Source organism: Ictidomys tridecemlineatus, chromosome Y, assembly GCF_052094955.1.
Source record: "Ictidomys tridecemlineatus isolate mIctTri1 chromosome Y, mIctTri1.hap1, whole genome shotgun sequence".
Classification (NCBI taxonomy): domain Eukaryota; kingdom Metazoa; phylum Chordata; class Mammalia; order Rodentia; family Sciuridae; genus Ictidomys; species Ictidomys tridecemlineatus.
The window spans coordinates 16145088-16170314 of NC_135494.1; the positions used below are offsets into that span (position 1 = coordinate 16145088).

The 25227-nt window shown below is 43.8% G+C and overlaps 1 protein-coding gene and 1 long non-coding RNA gene across 4 annotated transcripts in view; both read left to right on the top strand.

Annotated features, from left to right (window-relative positions):
* Window positions 1-1835: 1835 nt before the first annotated feature.
* Window positions 1836-18625, top strand: LOC144371880 (interleukin-20 receptor subunit beta-like). Its single transcript, XM_078035190.1, has 7 exons — window positions 1836-1840; window positions 2223-2372; window positions 3909-4096; window positions 7975-8099; window positions 10151-10301; window positions 13865-14007; window positions 18383-18625. Exons 1-7 carry the CDS (start codon window positions 1836-1838, stop codon window positions 18488-18490), a joined length of 870 nt encoding a protein of 289 aa, XP_077891316.1. The 3' UTR covers window positions 18491-18625.
* A 4403-nt stretch (window positions 18626-23028) lies between these two features.
* LOC144372053 (uncharacterized) overlaps window positions 23029-25227 on the top strand; it is a 70541-nt gene continuing 68342 nt past the window's right edge. For 2 of the 3 annotated variants that reach the window (XR_013432093.1, XR_013432091.1), the window contains exon 1: window positions 23029-23868. This is a non-coding gene — a long non-coding RNA (uncharacterized LOC144372053). The remainder of the gene's footprint in view (window positions 23869-25227) is intronic. The other variant, XR_013432092.1, reaches the window with a different exon arrangement.

Sequence of the window (25227 nt, forward strand, 5' to 3'; positions counted from 1 at the left end):
CTGGAATAAGGGCCTGTCATAAGCAATGTCCTTCAGGGTTAATGTCCAGAATATATAAGGAATTCAAATAGCAAAACAAACAAAACACCCAAATAATCTGATTGAAAAAATGGATAATAGATCTAAATAGACATTTATTTTTAAAAAGACACACAAATGGCTAACAAGAATATGAAAAATGTTCAATATCATTAATCATAAGGTAAATGCAAATCAAAACCACAATGATTTAACACCTCACCCCAGTAAGAGTGACTTATCAGGGTTGGGTTGTAGCTCAATGGCAGAATGCTTGCCTAGCATGTTTAAGACTTTGAGTTTAATTTCCAGGACAGACCAAAAACAAATGTCTATTATCAAAGAGATTAAAGATAACAAGTACTGACAAGTATGGGAATATTTGCACACTATTATTAGGAATATAAATTAATATAGTGACTATTGAAAACTGTGTGGAGCTTTCTCAAAAAATTAAAAAATAAGACTACCATATGATCCAGCAATCATACTACTGGGTATATATCCAAAGGAAATGAAATCAGTATGTTGAAGAGATATCTACATCCCTGTGTTCATTGCAGCACTATTCACAATAGACAAGAGATGGAAATAACCTAAATGATTAATTTATAAAAAGACATAACTGTGGTACATGTACAGTGGAATACTGTTTGTCCATAAAAAGGATGAAATTATTTCATTTGCAACATCGTGGATGTAACTGGAGGAATTTACTTTAAATGAAACCAGGCAGAATCAGAGATATTACATGATCTCATTCAGATGTGGGATCCCAAAACGTGGATCTCATAGAGATTTAGAACAGAGTGGTGATTACCAGAGCATGGGGGGAGTAGGAGAGAGGGAGGGAAGAGGAAACAGTTTGGCCAACAGGTACTAAATTATATTTAGATTTGAGAAATCCTGATATTTTGAATGGCAGCTATTATGAAGACAACAACCATAAGTGTAGGGGAGGATGTGGGGGAAAAGGCACACTCATACATTGCTGGTGGGACTGCAAATTGGTGCAGCCAATATGGAAAGCAGTATGGAGATTCCTTGGAAATCTGGGAATGGAACCACCATTTGACCCAGCTATCTCTCTCCTCGGGCTATACCCAAAGGACTTAAAAACAGCATACTACAGGGACACAGCCACATCAATGTTTATAGCAGCACAATTCATAATAGCTAAACTGTGGAGCCAACCTAGATGTCCTTCAGTGGATGAATGGATATAAAAAAAATGTGGCATATATATACTCAATGGAATTTTACTCAGCAATATGAGAGAATAAAATCATGGTATTTGCAGGTAAATGGATGGTGTTGGAGAAGATGATACTAAGTGAAATTAGCCAATTTCCCCCCAAAAAATGCTGAATGTTTTCTCTGATATAAGGAGGTTGACTCATAATGGGGTAGGGAGGAGGAGCATGGGAGGAATAGATGAATTCTAGATAGGAAAGAGGGGTGAAAAGGAAAGGAAGAGGGCAGGGGATTAGCAAGGATGGTGGAATATGATGGACATCATTAATCAAAGTACATGTATGAAGACACAAATTGGGTGTCAATATACTTTATATACAAACAGAGATATGAAAAATTGTGATATATATGTGTAATAAGAATTGTACTATATAAAGACATGAATTTGTGTGAAAAAAATTCTGATATTGCACAGTAGAGTGAGTATAGATAATGTATTAGATATTTCTAAAAGGTTGGAAGAAAGGACTTTGAATGTTTTTTCCCCACAAAGCAATAATACCTGTTTGAGGAGATAGATACTGATTTGAACATTACACAATATGTGTGTGTATCAAAGCACCATGTGGTAGGTGTACCATAAATATGTACAATTTTTATATGTTTGTTAAAATAAGTACATACATATCATGCCTATATAATAGGGTTTGGTTTTCTCATTTGTATAGTGGATAAACCAATGGTCCTTAGTCCCAGTAGGGTAATGAGGATTAAAGGAAAAATCTAGCACATAGCTTAATAGAATATAAGATCTTGCTTAAGATTACCCATTATTATTGTTAATATGCCTTTTTATCACAAAGGCAGAATTATAATTATGGTAGCCAAAACTTAGCATTAACACAAGTATGATAAAATTGGAGTTGTCATCATTCATAAACCTGTGTGGCCTTTCACTGGACACTACCAGTCTGAAGCTGTGGCATTCCCCCATGTCAGCCACCCCTCAGCCTTCCTCTCTGCCTTCACTCAGATGGAGTGGCCAGTCTGCCTGCCCCTCAGAACCTCTCTGTGAACTCAATCAACATGAAGCATCTCTTGACATGGAGCCCAGTGATCCTGCCTGGAGAAACAGTACACTATTCTGTTGAGTATCAGGGGTGAGTGATTGGTTTTTATTTGAATAATTTTTCCTCCCTCAGACAGCAATTAGTTCCTGGAGACACAGCCCCTTCCTTCTTGGCTCAAGGAGGCCTTGTGAGCCCAGGGATGGATTATCTCCAATGATCTGCCCCCTCTGTGTGAGTGGGCATTGAAAGAGTCAAGGAAGCAAGGAACTGCCCTTTGATTTTGACAGTGAACTCTCTAGAAACATGAATGTGTAGACATACATTTTGTTGTGGCTTCTTTTCAACAGTGAGTCAGCTGTCCAAAGAGTTTGACCCTGACTTGAGATGGACAAATCATTGGAGACCCAGATCCTTTGGGAGGAGAGAGAGATCTCAGTTTTCTTGACTATATATAGTCTTGTACTTAGAAGCCAAAACAAATATTCACCCTAAAGATCAGCTGGCCCTGGGGCCTACGAGGCTCTAGTCTTCTCCAGGAATTTGCAACTGTTGAGTAGTGACAGCAGCAGAGAAAGTGCTCAATGTATTTCATTGGCAGTAAATACAAACTGATCACATTATTTAGAAGTGTGTAAGTATTGTAGGCTCAAGACACAGCTGACAACATTTATGGATATAGGGAACTTAATATATGAAGGAGGAGATGGGCAGAAAATATACTAGGTCCATTCTTTTTCAATATGGTATCCTTTAGCTACAGAGAGTTATTTAAGTTTAAATTAATTTAAATTAAACTCAAATATCTGCTTCCCAGTCACATCGGTCACATTTTGGATGCTCCAGGGCCATACGTGGCTAGTGGCTGCCATATTGAGCACTACCAGTACTGAACATTTCCATCAATTCAGAAAGTTCTACTGGGTAGCAATGCTTGAGGCAATTTCAGAGAGTGATTTGTGCTAGAACAACTGTAAGGCTGAGGCAAAAGTGCTGACTCTGCAGCTGCTTTATAATAGGTGGTTGGAAAGGCCTCTCTGAGGTGGTGATCCTTACATCAGATCTGCAAGGAACCATCCCTGTGAACAGCAGGACAGATCATTTGAGAGAGTGAACAGCTGGTCAAAGGTCCTTTGGAATTAAGAGATCAGCATTCTGGGAGAAATGACCAGGAGGTCAGTGTGGCAAGAATATCTCTCTTCTGAGCAGGGTGAGAGAGAAGGCCAGAATCTTATAGCAATGGGGATGAGTTTGGATTCCATTCTAAGTGCTGTAAAAAGCCATGGAAGACAGAAATGTTATGGTATGCTTAGGGTGGTGAATGGCTTGAAGAACAGCAAGAGCGGAGGCTGGGAGACCTCAGCAAGGCAGGACATGAAGGTGGCTGAGATAAGGGTGCTGACTGTGGACATGGAGAGAAATACACAGATTGGGGTTCATGCCTAGGTTTCCCTTGGCTGGTAACAAAAGGAGTGAAGAATGGATGGTTGGTGAGGGAAGAGAGTGGAAGAGCTGGGGGTGGGGAGCAAATGCTGACTATGACGAGTGGGAGAATGGAGACAGTTCCCATCACCTTTGTGCCTGGGTCAAGGGGTTGGTGTGATGCTGCATCTTCTTTTCTTTGGCCAGAGAGTACGAGAGCCTGTACATAAGCTGGATCTGGATCCCCACCAGCTGCACAGTCATTGAAGAACCCAAGTGTGACGTCACGGATGACATCACTGCCACAGTCCCTTACAAACTCCGCGTTAGGGCCACATTGGGCTCCCAGACTACTGCCTGGAGCACCCTGAAGCACCCCTTTAATAGAAACTCAAGTAAGGCACTTTTTTTCCTTACTCTCTGCTCTACCATTCTCCCCTTTTCATGTTCACCAAGACTTTCAGGATCCTTTTTATCATCAAAATAATCTTTCAAAGCCAGAGTATGGTGGATGTAAACCACTATTACTGATACATTTTTGAAAAATATTTTTAGTTATAGATGGACATGATATCTTTGTTTTTATTTGTTTGTTGATTTATTTAATGAGGTGCTGAGGATCAAACCCAGTGCCTCACATGGGCTAGGCAAGCGCGTGACCACTGAGCTAAACCCCCAGCTCGCTGATATATTTTTAAAATTGCTGATCACTTCCCTCTCTTTGGTTCTTTGAGTTTGGATGTCATTGCTGACTGTCTTGGTCAGGGTTTGTGGATGGTGGAGACCCTGGCATTGGGAACCTGGCTATTCCGGAAATAGGAAGATAGCTCTAAGATTGCCTCTGACTACACCACTCGTACCTCCATAAATCTTATACTGCCTCCCTTCTGGTGCCTCCTGAATTCCATATTTACTGACTGTCAGCAACTTTGTTGTTTAAAAAGATCTATTTCTTTAATGGCCATGAGAAATAGTACCCTTCTGTGGTTGCTGGGAAATGACTCTTCTAATTGCTATAGTACCTGGAAAATGATTGAAAAAGAAGACAAGAATCCGGGTAGGTGTTCACATATAGCTGAGTGCAAGCAATGGCCAGAGCATGACAGGATGTGCAGAGGTGGAAAACAGTAGAAGCCAGGACTTGATGGATGGCAGGGGGTAGAGAAGCAGCTATCCATGTGGCTTTGATATGAAGCTTGTCAAGTCAACAGAAGGTAGCCATGGAAGAGAGAGTGTCTAGGCAAGGTCTGTCTCACAGCACAATCCTTCTGGCTGCTGTGTGGAAAGTGACCTGGAATGGGCAAGCCTGTCCAGAGCAGCGGAAGAGCGAGGAGAGGGTTGTAACACTCCAGCTGATTCAAGATGGAGCCCAGTCCCAAGCGTGGAGGAGAAGGAGGAGGAGGAAAGGATGAATTCAGGAGACATGATGAGTTAGAAAGGATGGGGCTTGGAGACCAGTTATTAGGGGATAGGGCTGGGAGAGATGGTGATGGTGTCCAGCTTCTGATTAGAGTCAGAGAGAATGCCATCCAAAGCAGAGACACTGGGAGAAGCAACTGGTCTTGAGCAATGAGAGACATCTGTGTCTCTGTGCCCTTTGTGATGGAGATTCCAGCAGAATAGCATGCCATGGATGCCTGACTGGCAGCTGGACATCAGGATCTGGGCCTCAGAGAGGTCAAAGCCAGAGACACATAACACCAGAGTTGGTAGCTAAAGATTTGGGAGAGTATAAGATTATCCAGGGAGAAGATATGGGAGACAAAGAGATCCTGGGGTCTTGGGGAACCTCAGGGTTTAACATGTCTATGGAGAGAAGATAAATGGGCTGGGAGGTCAAGGAGGGAGAAAAGGCTGAAGGAGTCCCCTGCATGGGTCCTCAAGAAAGTGACCTCATGGAATGGAGGGGATGACAGTGTGGTTGCTGGGGTGGAAGACTGATGGAGGTGGGAAGCAACAGGGCAGCTCTTCCTCTAAGCAGGTGTGGGTGAGAATGCAGATGGTTGGGAGCATCAGGAAGAACAAGGGCAAGGGCCTTTGGTAGCCTTTTATTCAGAGGTGGCAGAAGATTCTCTGCTGTGAGTGAGGGAAGAGGAAGTAATGGGACAAGGTCAGGGTAGTTAAGGAACTTGTGACATTGGTTGGACCTTAGAAGGTGGGGGCTTAGAAGGTGGGGGCGCCCAAGCAAGAGGCTGAGGAAGATGAAGACAGCTTTGAAAGGGAAGTTGGCTCCGTGGAACTTGAGGGATGTGGTTCAAATCCCAGTTCAGTCACTTGATGCTTGGGTCCCTGCCTTTTCCTCTGTAAAAGGGGCAACAGGTTGCTTCACTGGATAGTTGTAGGGACCACATGAGAAGAAATGTGTAAATTACTTAGCGGAGTGCTATCCTACCATAGCACTCAACTGTGGGTAGGTGTTATCACTTTTTGCTCTAGGGATGCCTGGAGTCGAGAGAGCCAGAGAACAGAGGAGTGGAGGGGTGGGGCAGGAACAGGATTGTTGGAATGAAATACCAGTAGGAATTGTGGTGCCAAAAATGGATTCCTCCCTCTGGCCTCCTTCCCAGGCAATGGGAGGACCTAGTGGAAATGGCAGGATCCTAGGCTGTGGGGGAGGGCACTGCAGCTCTGCCTCTGCCTGCAGTACCCAGGTAGCACCCAGCACCACCTCCCTCTGGCACCTGGGAGATGCCAAGACTATTGCTGGGGATTGGCAGCTGTTGGAAGGAAGACTGGGGTCAAATAGATAAGGGAGTGCCTTCCAAACTATGTGGGCAGGGCTGTGCTGTCAAACATGGGCTGAGAAGGCCAGAATAAACAGGAAAAAGTCTTGCTGCAGGGGGAGCTAAAGAAAGGAGCCCGTACTTGCATCAGAAGGTTGAAGATATGTTCTTGAGCTATCCCTGCACAGTGGAATCAGCAACTGGGCTGGGTGGCTTGGTGATCTCTTAAAGGCATTCTGTCTGTCCTTTTCTGTTTGTAAAAGGCCACTCTGACTTTTCCCCAGGAATGTGAAAGATCCTTCTTTAAGGCTCCCCTATAGAGGATCTTCTGCCCTTAACTTTGTTGGGAGCAGAGGTTCTTAGCCTCAACTGCATGCTGGAGATGAGGAGGAGCTTGAGAACAACACTCCTGGGGCCCATTCCTGGAGGGTCTGATTTGACTGATTTGTGTGCATCCTGGTCATTGGGAGTTCAAAATTCTTCCTAGTTATTTTAATTATAGCTGGACTTGGGATTGCCTGGTACAAAGAATAAACACCCCTCATGGGGGAGCTAGAAACATAGACATGGGCTCAAATTCTGGTCATTAACTGTGATTCTGGCAAAGTCCCTTAACATTTCCATACAAACAGAATAATATTTACCCTCTTAGGTTTCCTGGGTGGATTAAATGAGACAAGTATGCAGAATGCTTAGGACAGAGGTTCCTGGCCCAACACTGTCAAAAAATTCTTCTCTGAACTTTGGGTCATTTTCTCTAATAATATCTATCCTCCATAAAGATGGAGGTCAGAGGACCTGGATCTGCAAGGCACATATGGATTCATCATCAGTAGTGAGGGGGTGGGAGCTGCCTCTGTGACCCCTTCTGTTCTTGGCCTGCTGGTGGGGATTCCTCTCTCTTTGGGATCCAAGTAATGTAAAAGATGGTATTTATATTTAAATTGTAATTTCTAGAGTCAATGTTAAAATTTGTAAAAAGCCTTTGACATGCCAATAATATCCCTCTGTCAGGATGTGAGATGAGGCCTAGAACAGAATAGCTAACCTATCCACAGGCCTCTGGTGGTTTGCAGATGTCTGAAAGTATTCAGATGCCTGTACATGCCACTGTCTATGAGAACTATAGGGATGCACATGCCCTGCTAGGTATGTTCATTCCTAAGGGGAAAAGAGGGGGCCCAGCTATGCTCCACATAGATCCAAGTTCAGGCAGGTGTTTGGCAAGCATTAAGAAACGGCATCTGCTCATTAGATGAGCCAAGGTGAAGAGCAATGTCTACTAAAATATTAGGTTAGTGAAACCTGGAGCACACAATTTTAGAAGGGAAAGTAATAATGTCTACTTGAGTATGTAATCCCTTTTCCTCTTTTCTTGAGTATATATATTTCTGGAAAAGAATAGAAGACTTTATCGAAGTTAAGAGGCCAAAAAAAAAAAAAAAAACAGAATCATAGTAAATCTTTGCCATTTGGGTTTCATTCATTTATCATTAAAAACGTGGTCCTGCCTGGGACTGGCTTTGATTCTGCCCTTGTCTTGCCAACAGCCATCCTCACCCCACCCAGGATGGAGGTGTCCAAGGATGGCTTCCACCTGGTCATTGAACTGGAAGACCTGGGGCCACAGTTTGAGTTCCTCGTGGCCTACTGGAGGAGGGAGCCTGGTGCCAAGGTGAGTCGGGCTTTGCGGGGAGATGGCATAGCTCTCTGAGGGTGGGTGAGGAGAGCCAGGTCCTGCAGTGCTCACTGTCTGGGCAGCCTGAGAATGAGCAGCTCTGGTTGAAGCCTGTGGAGGGAGAGATGACTAGATGCTGACCATCCCGTGGGCCTCTTTAAAAAATAAAAATGCCTTAGTCCACTTTGATCTTGGCTGGGAACATTTTCAGGCAGATCTGCTGAAGTTTGGGGGACAGCCTCATGCCCCGAACTAAACTAGATTGACCTGGAACATCTTTTGAATGGACTTTTCCCCTCTCTCATCAGCTGATCTCCTCAGCCAGTTAAGGGAAGCAGGCCAGGGTGTTCCAGATCAACTGGATGATTTCAAGAGCGTACGAGGCTGGTACAAGCCTCTTGAGGGTGTGGATCTTGGCAGGGAAGAGAAGGGGGCAGCCAGCCAGGAGCTGGCTTATGAATAAACCCATTTAATTAGGAGCAGGTAGGCCATGCAGAAAGCCCGGGAGGGAGCTGCCCCTCCCCGTGGGAAGGCTGCTGTAGTCCAGGTGAGTGGAGTCCAGCCCTCACAAAACAGCAGCAGCAGAAGGGGTGGGGCACCAATGGAAAGTGAGGGGACCCTCAAATCCATGGAGCCCCTGTCCAAGCTGAGAGGGAGACAGGGCCTAGAGGCCCGCTCCCATCAGCACCAGGAAGTAATGGGCTTTCTCAGAGTATTAATATGGGCTCTCACAGAATCCCTGAGGAGAGGTGGCAGAGTCTCCTTTCTCCAGGGACCCCTACCTGTGGTAGCCTTGCTTCCTTCTGCTGAGTCCTCTTCCTGTGGCTCCCTGCCCAGCTTACTCCCAGGCCCTGCCCTTCATCACACCTTCCAACATACGCCTATGATGGTGCCTTCCCAGCCACTCAAGGCCTCTGAGCCTGAGGCCTCTCACAGTATCCTCTCCCCTTTATCCCTACTTCCAGATCTAGGTGTTCAGTTTCCCAAGACCAAAGTCTTTGGAGAGGAATCCCATTGTTCATGCTCATTGGGCCAAGCTTAGTGGTTGCAGGGAGCTAGTTGGTCTCTGATAGGACCCTTCTCAGACCAGAGGTATCCCAGATCACTTAGTGGTGTCTGAGGGCAGTGCATATGCCCTGCCACACACTCAATAGGGGCTTTAGGTTGGGAAGTGTCCCCTGGAAGGTGGGTGGGGGCAGGTAGGGCAGGCAATAATACCAGCCCTTATCCCCATGAGGTCAGAGCCAACTGATAGGACATGGCATTGCCAACCAGACAGGTGGAGTGGTGCTGGGGACAGGGTCAGCATCTGGCAGGAGGCAGCACACAGCTCCCTCAGATTCTTTGGGACAGAGTGGCTCCCCACCCTTGTAACTGGCAGGGCCAGTGCTGAAAGAGAAGTATGTGCCCTGAGTCACCTAGGCTCAGCCTACACAAGCCTCTGCAGGCTCAGATGCAGAGCACAGGCCCAGGGCAGGTGGTGGATGTGGAAAGGTGGACAGCAGAGTGCATAGACAGAGGGATGGATGGGCAAGTTCGGAGGCATGGCCCACCAGCTCTCTGATTTTATGCACTGATCTCTGTGGCAGCAGTGACCATGCCAAATCCTCGCCCAGTCAGATTTCCAAATTTCCAGTCTCTGCTCAAGTATCATCCTTTCAGAAAGGTTTCCGCTAACCATATTGTCTAAACTAGTGCCTCCCTGTCACTCTCTAGCCCCTTGCCTTTTCTCTGCACAGCTTTTATGGCCACCTGACATGTATGTATATATTGTTGGTCTTCCCCATGACAGCTCTACAACAGCAGAGACTTTGCCTCCTTTGTTATATGCTCTGTCCCTGTTCCTGGAACAGTGCCTGATACTTATTAGGTGCGTAATAAACGTGAGTGGATAAACGAGCAAGTGAGTGCAAACATGCGTGAGTAACAGGGAACATTCTGTACGTACCCCAGATAGGAAATTTCTGCAGTGTTCCCTTCCTGGTTCTCCTCAACCTTTCCAGTCCTGCTACCCTCAGAGAATAACTGTGTTTTCTATTCTCCCAAAGGAACAGACCAAAGTGGTGAGGAGTAGGGGCGTTCCTGTGCACCTGGAAACCATGGACCCAGGAGCCACATACTGTGTGAAGGCCCAGTCTCTGGTGAAGGTCATCGGGAGGCACAGTGCCTTCAAACAGGAAGAGTGTGTGGAGGTGCAAGGTAAAGAAGATCTGCCTGTCCCTTGGGCCCCCGCAGAGGTGACAGCCCCTCTTGGTGCATGCTCAGGTGCCTTTGATTCTGAGCCTTCCCTTGATTTCACAGACCTGGGTGGGTTCCGGTGGTGAATGTGTGCAGGAGGCCATCCTAGTGCTGGGTGGGGATCTTTAAGCAGCTGTCACTCTCCCCGTGAGAGCTTCCTCCTCCCTGGGCCAGATGTGTCAAGGCTGATGAATACTGCCTGTGATTAGAGGTGGCTGCAGGAGAGGCCACCAGGTTCCTTGGTGAGCCTGGGAAAGAGGTCATACACCATACAATGCCACAGTTTCTTTTATTGGAAGGGGCTTTATGGAGTGTCTCCAGAAGCCTCTTTTTCCCCCCCTTGACATTAAAAAAAAAATTTTTTTTTAGTTGTAGATGGACACAATACCTTTAATTAATTAATTAATTTTTTATGTGGTGCTAAGGATTGAACTCATTGCATCACAGGTGCGAGGCAAGTTTTCTACCACTGAGCTACACCTCCAGACCCCCCTTGAAATGTTATGGTCTAAAAACTTGAATAACTTGAAAACCCTTTTGGAAAAAATAAACCCAACAAAATTCTACATCCTATGATCCTACCATTCAAATATCACCACTTGTGTGTGTGTGTGTGAGTGATCTTTTAGCCTTGAATATATAGTACATTCATATGGTGCAAAAAATATAAGAGACACATGGAAATTTTATTTTCCATATCCATTTTCCCCACCCATAAAATTCCTATACCCTCTACCATAGATACGGACTTCTTGCATATACTTCTGAAGACTTTTTAATGCATATACAAGTAAATGAGAATATGTTTGCATATATTGCCTTTCCTTTTCTTTGTGGGGTGGGTACTAGGGATTGAACTCAGGGGCACTTGACCCCTGAGCCATATCCCTAGCCCTATTTTGTATTTTATTTAGAGACGGGTCTGTCTGAGTTGCTTAGCATCTCTCTGTTGCTGAGGCTAGCAAAAATTGTGGCATGTTCTATACATTTTTCTGGATCTTGTCTTTTTCATTTTATGTATCTTATAGATTTTGCCATATTAATAAAGTAGTTCCTTTATCCTTCTTTATTGCTACATACTATTTCATTATATGTATATGAAATAACTGATTTAACTAGTCCCCTATTAATGGGCACTTAGTTTTTCCCAAAATATTTTGCTATTACAGCCAATGCTCTAATTAATTTCCGCTAATACATTGATTATTTTGCCAGGGATGGGTGTGTAGCTCAGTGGTAGAAGGCTTGTCTAGCATGCACAAGACCTTAAGTTTGACCCTCCCAACATTGTGAGAAAAAAAAAGATAATTTTTCTGGTATAAATTTATTTGAAGGATAAATTATTCGAGGTAGATTGACTTGGTTGAAGATATAGACCTTTAATTTTGATTGCTGTTTTCAAATTGCCCTCCAAAGGAGCGTAGCCCTCAGTCATTACCTACACGTTGGATAGCATATAAACACTGTGCCTATTTTTCTGTTTTTCCCCAATAACTAACATATCTATAACTGTTCCCATGTAAATTTTCTGATTATTATTTTATTCACTTTCAAAAAAAATCATGTCTTGCTTAAAAAATTCAATCAACACAGAAATTTTAAAAAGGGTCAGAGTTAAATATTGTCCACTCTTCCCCATATACCACTCAGGAGGTTTCCTTTGGTGAGTCTGGCATTTAATCCTTTCAGTACTGTCTGTGTGATTCCAGTGCTCACACACACAAAGGGGCCTATCCCATACCTAGTGTTCTGTGCCTGGCTCGTCTTCACTTGGCAATATATCATGAGCATCATTTTATGTCGGTATCTTTGGGTCCACCTCAGTTTTTTTAAATTCTGCATAGTAAACCAGTATATTTAATATCTTCTTATTAATGAGAATATTTTGTGTTTTCTAGTCCTTTGCCACTAAAAACCATGCTGTAGTAACCAAGTGTGTATCTGTCCCAATTCTCATTTTAATAGCTGAATGACTAGCCTACCATTCTGGTGAATCCCCTTTATTGGGTATTTGAATCACTTCTGCTTGCTTTTTGGGGGAGAGGAGGTACCAGGGATTGAATTTAGGGTCACTCAACCACTGAGTCATGTCTCCAGTCCTATTTTACATTTTACTTAGAGACAGGGTCTTACTGAGTTGCTTAGCACCTTGCTTTTACTGAGGCTGGCTTTGAACTTGTGATTCTCCTGCATCAGCCTCCCGATCCGCTGGGATTACAGGCAGGTGCCACCACACCCAGCTTTCATTTGCTTTTGAAGATGATATTCATTCTTTTAATAAATGAATATTTACTGAGTATTCACTGTGTGCCAAATCCTGGCCTGTGCACTTGGATACAGCAGGAAAATCCCTGCTCTCAAGAACCTCCCCTCTAGTAGAGACAGACTCCCAACAAGCAAAAGATGGGATGGTATCAGTGGGTTCCATGGGGAAAATGTACCAGAACATGCCTGGAGGGGTGGGAGGGGCAGGGACCACTCTGGGCAGAGAAGGGGGTTCTGTTGCTGTACTCCAGAAGTTTCCATGAACAGACCGATGCATATAATTGTTTCCTTTCTTGGAATTATTTTTTTGGAATTGAAATCATAGGAGTGGATTGAAAGGGTATGAACATTTGTGTATCTCTCAATGTACACTGCTAAAATAATTTTCAAAATCTTTGAAACAATATGCATGGCCCCAGCCACTTGTGTGAGCTTCTCCACAACCTCCCTGGCTAAGTTACCCTTCACATTGTGAGCTAACTACCCGACCAGGGGGCGCTTAAATGAGCTACTCCAGGTTACACAGAACAGAGATGGGAAAATACTGCATTCCCCTTCTGCATCTCCTGATGCCCAGGTCTAGTCCTTTTTGCTACATTTACAATTACAATAATTATGGGCTTTGGAGCTAACCCTATCTGTGTGACCTGGGGTAAATTGCCTAACCATTCTGAGCATAGAATCATCTTATAAAAGCAGAGAAACTCATGCCCATTGCAAAGAACAGGGGTTTACCACCCAGCCCCCAGAATAGAGATGGAAGGAGGAGCCACATAACAGGGGCTTGATATATCATAGTTATTATGTGACTGTTTTCCGGACTTAATATTCTCCTCCATAAGATGGATCAGTGCTAAGAGCAAATTGCAAAACACTTTTTTTTCGGTTACCACTCAGCCAGTTCTGGGGCCTGGCTGGGTGCCTTCCTCTGGCAGCTGTGCCAGGTATGTGCTAACACCACTCTTGCCTTCACACACAATGCTCCTCCCTTCCCCTTCCTGAGAAAGAGATTTTAATCTTCTCTGGAGCTTTCTGGAAAGCATACCTTAATCTAGATTTTCTAGATTAAATCTAAAATTTAGATTTTAGAAAAATGGCGGCAATTTTGGTCACCAGGGCACATTATCAAATCTCAGGTTTCTGGCTTCTGCCGTCTTGATTGACATTCGGCGTCAACTCCAGGGGTCAGGGGAGGCCTGGGTTTGGAGGCTTCCCCTTCATTGTGGTTTCTAAGCGTCTTCTTGTCTTTCTGTCTCCAGAAGAGGCTCTCCCGCTGGCCCTGGCCCTGTTTGCCTTCCTTGGCTTCATGCTGATCCTCGTGATTGTGCCGTTCTCCATCTGGAAAATGGGTCAGCTGCTCCAGTACTCCTGCTGCCCCATGGTGGTCCTCCCAGACACCTTGGTAAATAAGCTTCCTTTTTCCTTGCAGCATGACGCTGATCAGAGGGCTGTACCTTAGGCCTTAGGTGGGCATGGCATGCTTTTTGTGGGTTTTTTGGTTTTTAGAGAAGAGCACCTGTCTCAGTCTGTATTGCTAGAATAGAATATCACAGATTGGGTAATTCATAAACAATAGAAGTTCATTTGGTTCTGAGGAAAATATGACCTTTGACCTTTGGGTTTGACTTATTTTGCTTAACATAATATTCTTAAGTTCCATTCTTTATGACTGGCTGAAACTCCATTGTGTATATATACCACATTTTCTTTATCCATTCATCCATCGATGGACACCTAGGCTGGTTCCACAGTTTGGCTATTGTGAATTGTGCTGCTATAAACATGGGTGTGCATGGATCACTATAGTATAACAACTAATTCTTCAGGATAAATACTGAGGAGTGGTATAGCTGGGTCATATGGTGGTTTCATTCTTAGTCTTTTGAGGAATCTCCATGCTGATTTCCGTAGTGGCTGTAGTAATATACAATCCTACTAACAGTATAGAAGTGTTCCTTTCTCTCCATGTCCTCTTCAGCATTTATTATTGTTTGTGTGCTTGATGTTGCCATTCTAACTGGAGTGAGATGAAATCTCATTTTAGTTTTGGTTTGCATTTCTCCAATTGCTAATTATGTTGAACATTTTTTAATGTATTTGTTGGCCATTTGTATTTCTTCTTTTGAGACATCTGTTTAATTCATTTGCTCATTAATAAATTGAGGGGTTTTTTTGGGGGGGGATACCAGGAATTGAACTCAGGGACACTCAACCACTGAGCCACATCCCCAGCCCTGTTTTGCATTTTATTTAGAGACAGGGTCTCACTGAGTTGCTTCGCACCATGCTTTTGCTGAGCTGGCTTTAAACTTGGGATCCTTCTGCCTCAGCATTCCCAGCTGCTGGGATTACAGGCGTGCACCACAGAGCCTGGCTGAGTTTTTTTTGATGCTGAATTTTTTGAGTTCTTTATATATTCTGGCTATTAATTCTCTGTCAGAAGAAGCAGCACAGTTTTTCTCCTATTCTGTAGGTTCTTTTTCCCATTCTCAAGTCCTTTTACGATCTACATCAATCCATTGGTGAAAGTAGAGCCCTCAGCTAATCATCGCTCAAAGGTCCCACCTTAAGGCTGTTGCCTTGGGAATTCAGTTTGCAATACATGCTTTTGGGAGAACATATTCAAACCACAGCAATTTCTAATCAGAGGGTCTAGGAGAGATCTCCTTTCTCCAGGGTATAGGCACCTCCCTGAGACCACCTCTGCTTTCTCCCAGGACCTGGCATGAACACAACCTGGTGTTTGCCCAGCCCAGGATGCTTGCCATTTCAGGAGTCATACACAGTTTTTCTCTTCTGAACTGTCCTGCTGAACCTTCTTGGTCCCTTTCTACAGTTCCAACAGTGGCTACATTCAATAACATACTCCAACACAATATATTCAACTGATCCGCCAAGGGCATCAGGGTAAAGAGCATGTGTGGGAACATGGGAAGTCTGGACTATGCTTTGTCTTTGGTGGGGATGGCGTGGGGACATGGGGGGCAATTTGGACTTCATAGTGACTCCCAAAGACTAGGGGCCCTGCCGGTGTTCCTAGCTCTGCACTAGCCTAGGATTCTTATTCTACTCCAGGGAACACAGAGCACAGGAGTGAGTGTGCCCGGGGTCATGGTGGGGATGTGCCCGTGCCATGGTGGGGAGAAGCAGAAGCCAGCAGTTCCCACACGATGCATCTGGCCACCTCTCTAAATGCCTCCCTGGATATTCCAACTTCTATTCTGTTTTTTCCCCTGGATTTCTAAAGTGGACAGATTCTCTGAGTCAATGAATTTTCCCACAGTGCTGTGTGAGAGATAGATCATTAGTGTCCATTAAATCCCAAACACATTCTGGAGCCGGGCATCACTACCACCATCCCCCTTCTCTCAGCAGAGCCTAGCTTCTCCGACAGTTGCATTGTTTATACATAATCCTCCAAACTGTTAAAAAAAAAAAAGCGATTTCCAGCCAGCCTTGCAAAATCCACTCATCTTGCCAATTGAACTGTAGAAAATTACCAATCGGAAATCCTTGGCAATTCTCCAAAATGTCCTTCCAGGTTTGTGCTTATTTTATCTGTGTGGGTGAAATGTTACATGTCTATATCTACAATTTTACAATTGGGATGGCTGCACTCTGAAATGTGCCATGAAGAATTCCTTTCCATTAAAGTTTATATCACCATGTAACAGTCAAAGCAAAAGTACCCATGCAAGGACAATCATGTTAATTCGGTCCAGTGTATATTCTCTATTTAAAAATATAATTTTCCCCATGTTTTTCATCCATAGTTGCTTCCCAGGGATGGGGCTTTGGTGCTAAAGGGTCTTTCTTTCCTTTCTGTGACTGACTTCATTCTTTCTTTTCTTGCTGTCATATTCTACTATAAGGTGGGTGGCAAGCATAGAGATGGCCCCAAGTTAGTAACAATGGACCACCCCAAATGTGGCCTTGTGTGCTTCACAGAAAGTGGCATTTGTGAGTTCAGATGCTTTTGGGGATCAAATAGGTACTGGAAAAAAATGTCAATGCAGTACAATGACCATCACTCAATAAGAAGAGGTGATGGACCCAGGGAAAATCATTCCATCTAAAGAAAGCAGCTGCTTTTTAGCTCCAGAAGGTTGCCACAAAGGTCTGAGCCAGTGCTGCCAGACCTCCAAGATTCATTTATTTATTTTTTGCAGTGCTGGTGATCAAACCCAACTAGACATGCATTTTCCCACCAAGCTACACCCCAGTCTGAGATCTCCAAGTTGTAAATAGGAAACCTCGAAGTCCAGATCCTTATGAGAAATCTCATGATTTTTAAATATTGAAAACATATTTTGGGGGGCCTGGGTTGTGGCTCAGTGGTAGAGCACTCGCCTAGCATGCATGAGGCACTGGGTTTGATCTGGCACCACATAAAAATAAAAACAAATAAAATAAATAAACTACAACTAAATTTAAAAAAAAATGATAACACATATTTTTAAAATATCATTGGAACCTTGCTTGAAAGTTAGTTCTAATTGTGCAACAATGTTTAATTTTTTTTTTTGAGGGGTACCGGAGACTGAACTCAGTGGCACTTGACCACTGAGCCACATCCCCAGCCCTATTTTGAATTTTATTTAGAGTCAGATTCTCCCTGAGTTGCTTAGCACACTGCTTTTGCTGAGGCTGGCCTTGAACTCACAATCCTCCTGCTTCAGCCTTCTGAGCTGCTGGGATTATTTAATTTAAATGTTTTAGAATTGTGCTGTCCTTTAAAGTCATGTGTGATAGATTGGGAGGACAGTACAAAAGATTTGAAAAATTTTAGTAATTTTTTACTGCATGTTAAATGACAATATTTTGGTGTATCTGTTAAATAAAGTATATCACTAACAATAACTCCACCTATTTCTTTTTACTTTTTAAAATGTGCTGCTAGATTTTAAAAATTGCATATGCAGCTCTCATTGCTTTCACTGGACAGCACTGCTCTAGGATTTAAAAATAATCAAGCAAACCACTACAGGTTTGGCAGTCAGGGTCCTGAGAATCTGACTAGGACCAGCAGCAGTGAATTGATGGCCGCTCCAGGCTAACACTTCTGCTCAGAGGGCCCTTCTTGTGTGGTATCTTTTCTTATTGTCGGTTGGACACCAAGAGTAAACCCCTGAAGCTGCCTCTTTAGAAACAGGATCAAGGGTGATTGGCTGGATGATGCTGATGTCTAGGAGACCAAGGTGGTGGAAACCATCATGCCTGTTCATTTGTGTGCATGTACTTTAGGAGTGATGACCAGGAGGTCAGTGGGAGGTAACTATAGAAGAACACAGAGAATTTGTGGAGGTGAGCATACTAGCAATGAAGTCCCTTTGAATAAATGGGTATCTGCATGTTTGCAACTAGCAATGATTATGCACCAAGGTCTCAGGAAAAAAAATGAGCAAGAAAGAGACTGCATTTATGAGCACCTTCTCTGGACTTGGCACTGTGATAGTTGCTGTTCATGAAGCATCTTAGACTAGTTCATTATTCTTCAGCTCTTGGTAGAAAATGGTTAGTTCCCCCCACCCCCGCCCCCCGAATTCTGGAATTTTGGAGCACTGACGCATCAGGGCCTGGAGGGAATAGCTTGGCAATGAACTGGGAGATGACCTCAACAAATGCTGTAAGTCACTGATCTAGGGGTTGGAATTGTCTTTGGGATTTTTTTAACAGCTTGAAATTTCATCAAATAATTGGGATTTTTGTGACACTCTTTACTCTCACTACTTTCTACTAGTGACATGTAATTATCATCGATGAAAATTAATTTTCAGAAAGTAACCAATTCACCCCAGAAGTTAATCAGCTGCAGAAGGGAAGAGGTGGATGTCTGTGCCACAACTGTGCTGTCTTCTGAGGAACTCTTCAAGGCCTGGATCTAGACCTGAGGAAGGGCCCACAGACTGGCCTGCAGGACACAGGACTCGTGAGGGGTGAGGCTGTGTTCCTGTTTTCCTCCACGGATGAAGGACAAGAGAAGTCTGAAGAGCCTGCAGTGTCCATGTGTGGGAGCAACTGTCAGAGGCTGAGAGTTGTGCCAATGGCACTGGTGAGAGTTCAGGAGATGTGACTTCCAGACCCAGAGCTGACATTTGCTAGCTGAGTGACCCTGGGGAAAGTGACTTCATCCCTCTGGTTCTCAGGTTTCTCTTCTGCAATGGGGATTAACTAGGCACCTGTCTCTGCTCTCTGTCTCTCTTTCTATGTATGTAAATACATTCAGCCCTTGCAGATCTGCGGGTGGCATTCATGCCGGGAAAGGCCAGCGCTCCTGGAGAGCAGGATATAAATGTGGAGTAAGAAGGACCAAAGGCCATACGTGAGTTGGCTTGGGCTCCCCGCTTTTCCAGAGAAAATGGAAGAGGAAAGGAAGGATGGGAGCAAGTGTTGATCTCACTTCAAGCCAAATGCTTATGCAGAGGTGGAGGGCTCAGCAAGCCATGGTGGGTGACCTGGAAGGCCACAGCCCCCCTATGTAGGCAGTGCACCAGTGCTGGGTATCCACAGAACACCATCAAGTGTGGACTGAGTGCACATCCTGAGGACGGCCGGTAAAATGTGTGTGTGGTGTGATGAGAGGGCAGGAGGTGGTCGGTTCCAAGTGTAACGTTTGCAGCGTCTGTTTTTCCTGTGGCGTTGTCAAAGTGCAGAAGTAAAAATCAAAAGGGGTGGTCTTTTTGGTTCCTGCAAAAAAAGTGGGCTTTGGGGTTTTAGTTACATCACCAGCCTTGGGTCTAGAGAAGCGTAAAATACACACAGTTCTGGCTTCATGCTTCTGCCCATAGTCACAGGCTGCCTGCTTTGGGGACAGCTTCTGCTGCACAAGAGCTCCAACTTACTCAGGTGGCAACAAGATCACCTGACCAGGGCGCTCTTGGTTTTTCCCAGAGGCCCCTTTCCATAGGATTTATGTGGGGACTTCCTTTTCCTTTAGGCATTCCACTCAGAGATCCAGACTCTGCCTCTTCTACTCTGCTTGATTGTTGATCAAGACCTGTACCTTTTTATTCCCCACTCCCTCCCAGGTCTGGAGCCTCTGAGTGGGTTCCTCTCTACCCCCACTTCCTGGCCCTTCCAGCCAACCTGTGGTGGGGACAGTCTAACTGCCTCAACTAGTTGTATTCCCCTTTGTAACACCACCACCCCACCATCCTCTCTCCACCTGGCAGGGTCTCAAGTAGATTGGGGAGGGCTGTGTCCAAGAGTGAGACATCCTAAGTGCTTTGCCTTTATGTTCTTCTTGTTGGTTTGACTCCTTTATGGAGAGTATGTGTGAATTTTATACTGTGCCTGAACTGGAATCATGTTCATTTTATAAAAAATAAAGACCACATGACTACATGGGTCATACTTGATCCTTCCTCTTCCCTGCCTCTTTAATCTGTATCGTCCCTCCATCACCTGACCAAGCCCAGAACCAAGAAATGACCCCTGACCTCCTCTGCTTGAATCTCTCACAGGATTCTATCCATTTTTGCTAGTCTGTATAGGTACATGGAAATTTCTCTCAATTCTTTGTTGTCTCCCCATGTCCCCAACACATGTGTTTATTGAGCCCCAACCATGCACCAGGCACTGAACTAGTTCTTGACCATAGAGGGGCTGCCTCCTCTGTAGCTGAAGATTTCCTTCCTCCTGGAGCCTCTCCCTTCAACTAATTTATCCCTGTCACTTGGTCCTTTAAGTTAGGTCGTTCTAATAAGTGGACGTGGGGTGCATTTAATGATAACAGGACAAGAGCTATCAACTGGGATTACTCTGGTGAGCCAGGAGTGAGGTCACCCTAGTTATAAGGCATAGCTCTGACTTCATGCTTCTTCTGGAAGCTTTAGCCTTCCAGATGCTCAGTTACCAGGCCCAGGAGCAGGCTCAGCACTAATGCTGGCTTTCCTCTCACAGCTGTCATTGAGACCTACAGACTTCTGGGGAAGAGTTGGAGGGCACTGGGTGTCTGTGAGTAGCCCAGGGTGGCTTCTTTGGTTTCAGTGATGTCTCTTGCAGATTTTGCCACTGCCCTCCTAGGAGTTATCCCTAGGATGCCCCAGAGTCAAGCCCAGCTGTCCTGATTTTGCCTTCAGGGAACATCTCCCAATGTCCAATGAAGAAACCCTATTCCATGAGGCTTGTGTTCCAACAGGACAAGGGAAGAATACTAATAATGTGATAATAAAGAAGTATATTATTTAGTGAATTAGTATATTGGGAGTTTATGAGGCTTATGGAAAAATGAAAGGTAGAGTAGAAAATGGGGCCTGGCAGCCGGTTGAAGCTTTCTCAAAATGAAAGTGAACTCAAACAATGGAACCTAAGATATCTGTTGGGTAAGTTTTTTTCATAGCCATACAGTGTGACAAATTACCAGTGATTCAATAACAAAGCAATTTGGCAACAAATGTTTGGAGGTATGTAGACTAATGCAAAAATGTTGTTCAGTATTTGCATTGTTAATATTATTGATAGTTCATTTAAAAATGTTATTCTCCTAAATTATCAGTTAGAGCAAGAAATAATTGTTTATTTTGTTGGGAACCAAGCTTTCAGGATTAGTGAAAAGGAGGGCCAGTTGTTGATCTCACAGTTTGAAAAAGAACTGTATGTGGTTATGACTGAATCAAACAAGTTAATATGTAGTCATGCTTGCTTAAAACAGTAAATCAAACGTATTTTGGCTTTTTATTCCCCACTGAAACAGCCCGTTAGAAATGTCACTGCCAAAATGCACCAAAACACAGATTTTTGGTTTCCGATGCTATTTTTCTACAAGTCTGGGGGCTGAAAGGTACAAGGTAATTCTAGAACACCTATAATTTGTTGGATCATAAAACAAAGCTTTAAATGATTGAGTCATTCAAACTTATCCACAACCCATCTATACAAAATGCTCCTACTAGCTAAAGGTTTGGCAGTGGGAACATCAGGAGAGGGTTGGCTGGCATCAATTGGTACAATACATTTGAATTCATCAGTCCCTAATGATATCCAACAAGAGCTGACAAGATAAATTTTCAAAAAAATAATTGAATAGAATGTATTTCAGTTGGGTTGGGCTTATTAACTCATTTATTGTGTCAATAAAAACTACTAGTAAATGTAAATGCACAATTCAGAACGTGTTTTCTCCTTCACCACCAATCTCTGGCCCCAGTCACTGCCCTCTTCCACCTGAAGGTCTGTACAGCCTCTCCAGAGGCCATCTCTAGTCTGCCCACGCCTACATCGTGTCCTGCCAAGAGGTTCTATGGCAAAGTTCTTTTGAGTTCCTTTTGTAGACACTCTCTGCCACTCCTCCCCATCTCTTTAAAAAGGGTGTCTTTTCTTATTTCCTCCATGCCTTATTTCATCCTTTGGCCTTTGACTATGTAAGTGCTGATCTCTTTGAGTTTCCAGCGTCAGCTTCTGGGGCCACCTGGACGGGAGGACCTCATGACGTCCATGGGTGTCTGGCGCCACTTTGTGGTGAGTCCTGGAAAATTCCTTCTGCTGTTCCCAAGCGCAGTGAAACTCCCTGGGCCTCCAGGATAAAGGAAGACTGACTATTTTTCCAAATGAGGACTCAGTTGGAAAACTCCCACGGGCTCTGCCTTTAACAAACTTCCATTGTCAGTTGTGGAATTGAGACGTTAGTGGCCTATCTTTTCCCTCTGTGTCTGTGTTCTATCTGTCCCTGGCACATTGGTGGCTTCACAGAGTGCCTGGCTCACCCTCTGTACTGTGACCATTCCCAACTTCTTAAAAAAAGAAGAAGAAGGAGGAAAAATAAGACTTCTTTTGATGTCTTTCTTGCTGTGTGTCCTATTTCCAACCATCCTGGGCCAGGCTGACTTTCTTGGGGGTGTTCCTCTGGCTACGGATCACTAGGGGGCGCCACTGTGACACCTAGTCTGTGAAATTGGGACCAGAAACATCAGAGCTGATCCCAAACTATGGCCTTCTTTTTCTGGCTCCTGGGACCTTCAGGTCCTCAAATCCTGGACAAACCAAGTGAGCCTGGAAAACCCACGCCTGCCTGAGGTGGAGAATGAGGCTCGCAACTGGAGGACAGCGCTTCCTCTCTGCCTCCTTCAGTGAGAGGCTGGAAAAACTGAGCAGGCTGCCCTCTCCCGCATCTAGGAGCGAAGTCCAGGCCCCCAGGCTGTGGAGGAGGTTCCTGGTCTCTCCACAGCACCCCATGGAGGACAATTTTAAAACGACTTTTGAAAAACCTGGAACCTTGGAATAACGAGTGCCCCAGCAGACCTCATTAGGTCCTGCATTTTGCTCTTGTACTGAAGACTGCTCATCCACCAAGAGGCCACGCGCCTCCAAATACCACTGGCGACACCAGCTGAGTCTTTCATCAAATCGCCTCAGTGTAAGATGACGCCCACAAACAATGTGCAGGCCTTGGTTAGATGCCTGGCACCTCAAAGGATTTTTTTACTTACAAAAAATTTGCAGGTTCTTAGCACTTGAAATTTACTAAATTAAAAGTAATATTAAGAGACATCAGGGAATCATCTGCTTGGAAATATGCCCTCCCAGCAAACGGTGAGGCTGTAAGTGTAAAAAGTGTGAAATGTGTTGAATTTGCTTTTGTTTACCTTATTGATTATGGATTATTGCTCTTTAGCCCTATAGACTGATTGTGCATGTCTGTGTGGGATTAAACAGCATATACAAACTGCACCTGGGGTTGTCCAGAGTTGCTTAACCACTGAGCCACATCTTTTAGTTTTTTATTTTGAGACAAGTCTCACTAAGTTGTTTAGGACCTCACTAAATAGCTGAGGCTGGCTTTGAACTTGTGATCCTTCTGCCTCAGCCTCCTCAGCTGCTGGGATTACAGGTGAGCACCACCACTCCTGGCTACAAATTGCACTGTTTTGAAACAAGTAATTCTCTGCCTTTTCTTTTTTCTCTCCTCCTCTCCTGCCTGTCTACCTCCCTCCATCCCTCTCTTCTTTTACTCTCAAGTTTTTTTCCTTTTCTAAGAGTTTTGAAGTCTAGAGGAGTTTGACTTTGAGTTGACAAGAAGCCTCACAATGAAGAACTGATGGCCTGAGGTGTGGTTCTAAACATGCTGCTGAAAATCAAAAGCTGAATTTTGGGGGAGTGGTGGTGAGGGACATGAGGAAGAGGGGCCCACTCTTTTCTTGGCTAATGACTCATTTATTTTTAAATTTATTTTTAATTTTAATTATTTATTTTTAGTTTTTAGCGGACACAATATCTTTGTTTGTATGTGGTGCTGAGGATCGAACCCAGGCCGCACGCATGCCAGGTGAGTGCGCTACCGCTTGAGCCACATCCCCAGCCCCCTCATTACTCATTTAAATAGTCATTTCCCACCTAAAGGATTTATTGCAAAATTGGGATTTTTGGGGAACTAAATGCTAATTTAAACTTTAAAAAGGCATGATATATGAATAATTAAAACCAGATGACATTAATTTGCTTCTAGTTCAAAGAAGATGATTTTATGGTTTTCTTTAAAATCACAGATGCAGCTCCTACAGAATGCTAAGTCAGGAATTTGGGGTCTGCCATAATTTATTCCAGGGAAGTATTTGGATTTCTCCACTAATACTAAATAGTTACAGCTGTGGTCTGATGGTGTGTGCTATGATTTTAAACACTGGGGTCTTTTATGAGCTGTTTCTGTTAGAACTCACATAATCTGGATGTTGTAGGATTCTATAGAAAAGCTTCCATTTTAACTTTCTGAAATGATGTAAAGGTGAAATAATCTGATACATTTTTCAGTTGATGAAAAAATTCATCATGATATAATTTGATATATCTGGTTATATATTTTTTCATTTAAACTTTAAATGTAACTAGTTATATTTTATGACATGCTTATTTGGCTTTGGGAACTTTGAATTTTCTATAAAATTAAGGTGATTGGTAATTGTGCTTTCCAAAGACTTCTGAGAATATACATTCTGCACACTGTTGATCTCTATGATCAAAATAAGGACAAAATGAAACATATATAAAGCTAAGTCTGAATTTTGATTTATAACAAAAACATCTTAGTATATTGCACTTAAAGTACATTTTTGAGCTAATTATAAAGAATATGATCTCCCTATGAGAAAATTGAAAACTTTGACTAGTTTTGGGTTCAAGATACTACTCCTAGGTGCAGTGGTGCATGCCTGTAATCCCAGTGGCTTGGAAGCCTAAACAGTAGGATCATGAGTTCAAAGCCAGCCTCAGCAAAAGTGAGGCAGTAAGCAACTCAGTGAGATCCTGTGTTCAAATAAAATACAAAATAGGGCTGGGGATGTGGCTCAGTAGTTGAGTGCCCCTGGGTTTAATTCTTGGCAATCCCCCTCCCCCAAAGCTACTAATTGGGAGAACCTTTCAATTTTTCGCTATGGACTTTGATGTAACCATGCACAATACAATGTACTGGTTTATTAAGTTGAATATTACAACCGGTGGGAGAGTTTATAGTTTACAAAAGAAGCAAGATAAATTTAAAAAATTGGAAAATAAGAACAGTCCTTTAAAAAAAAAAGACATCCCCCTCAACATGTGAAAGTAACAAAGGAAAAGATAGATTAGGTGGGGAGTGGGCAGAATTGTTCATTCAGCTAGATATTGTGTGAGCCAATCCTGATCTTTGTGTATT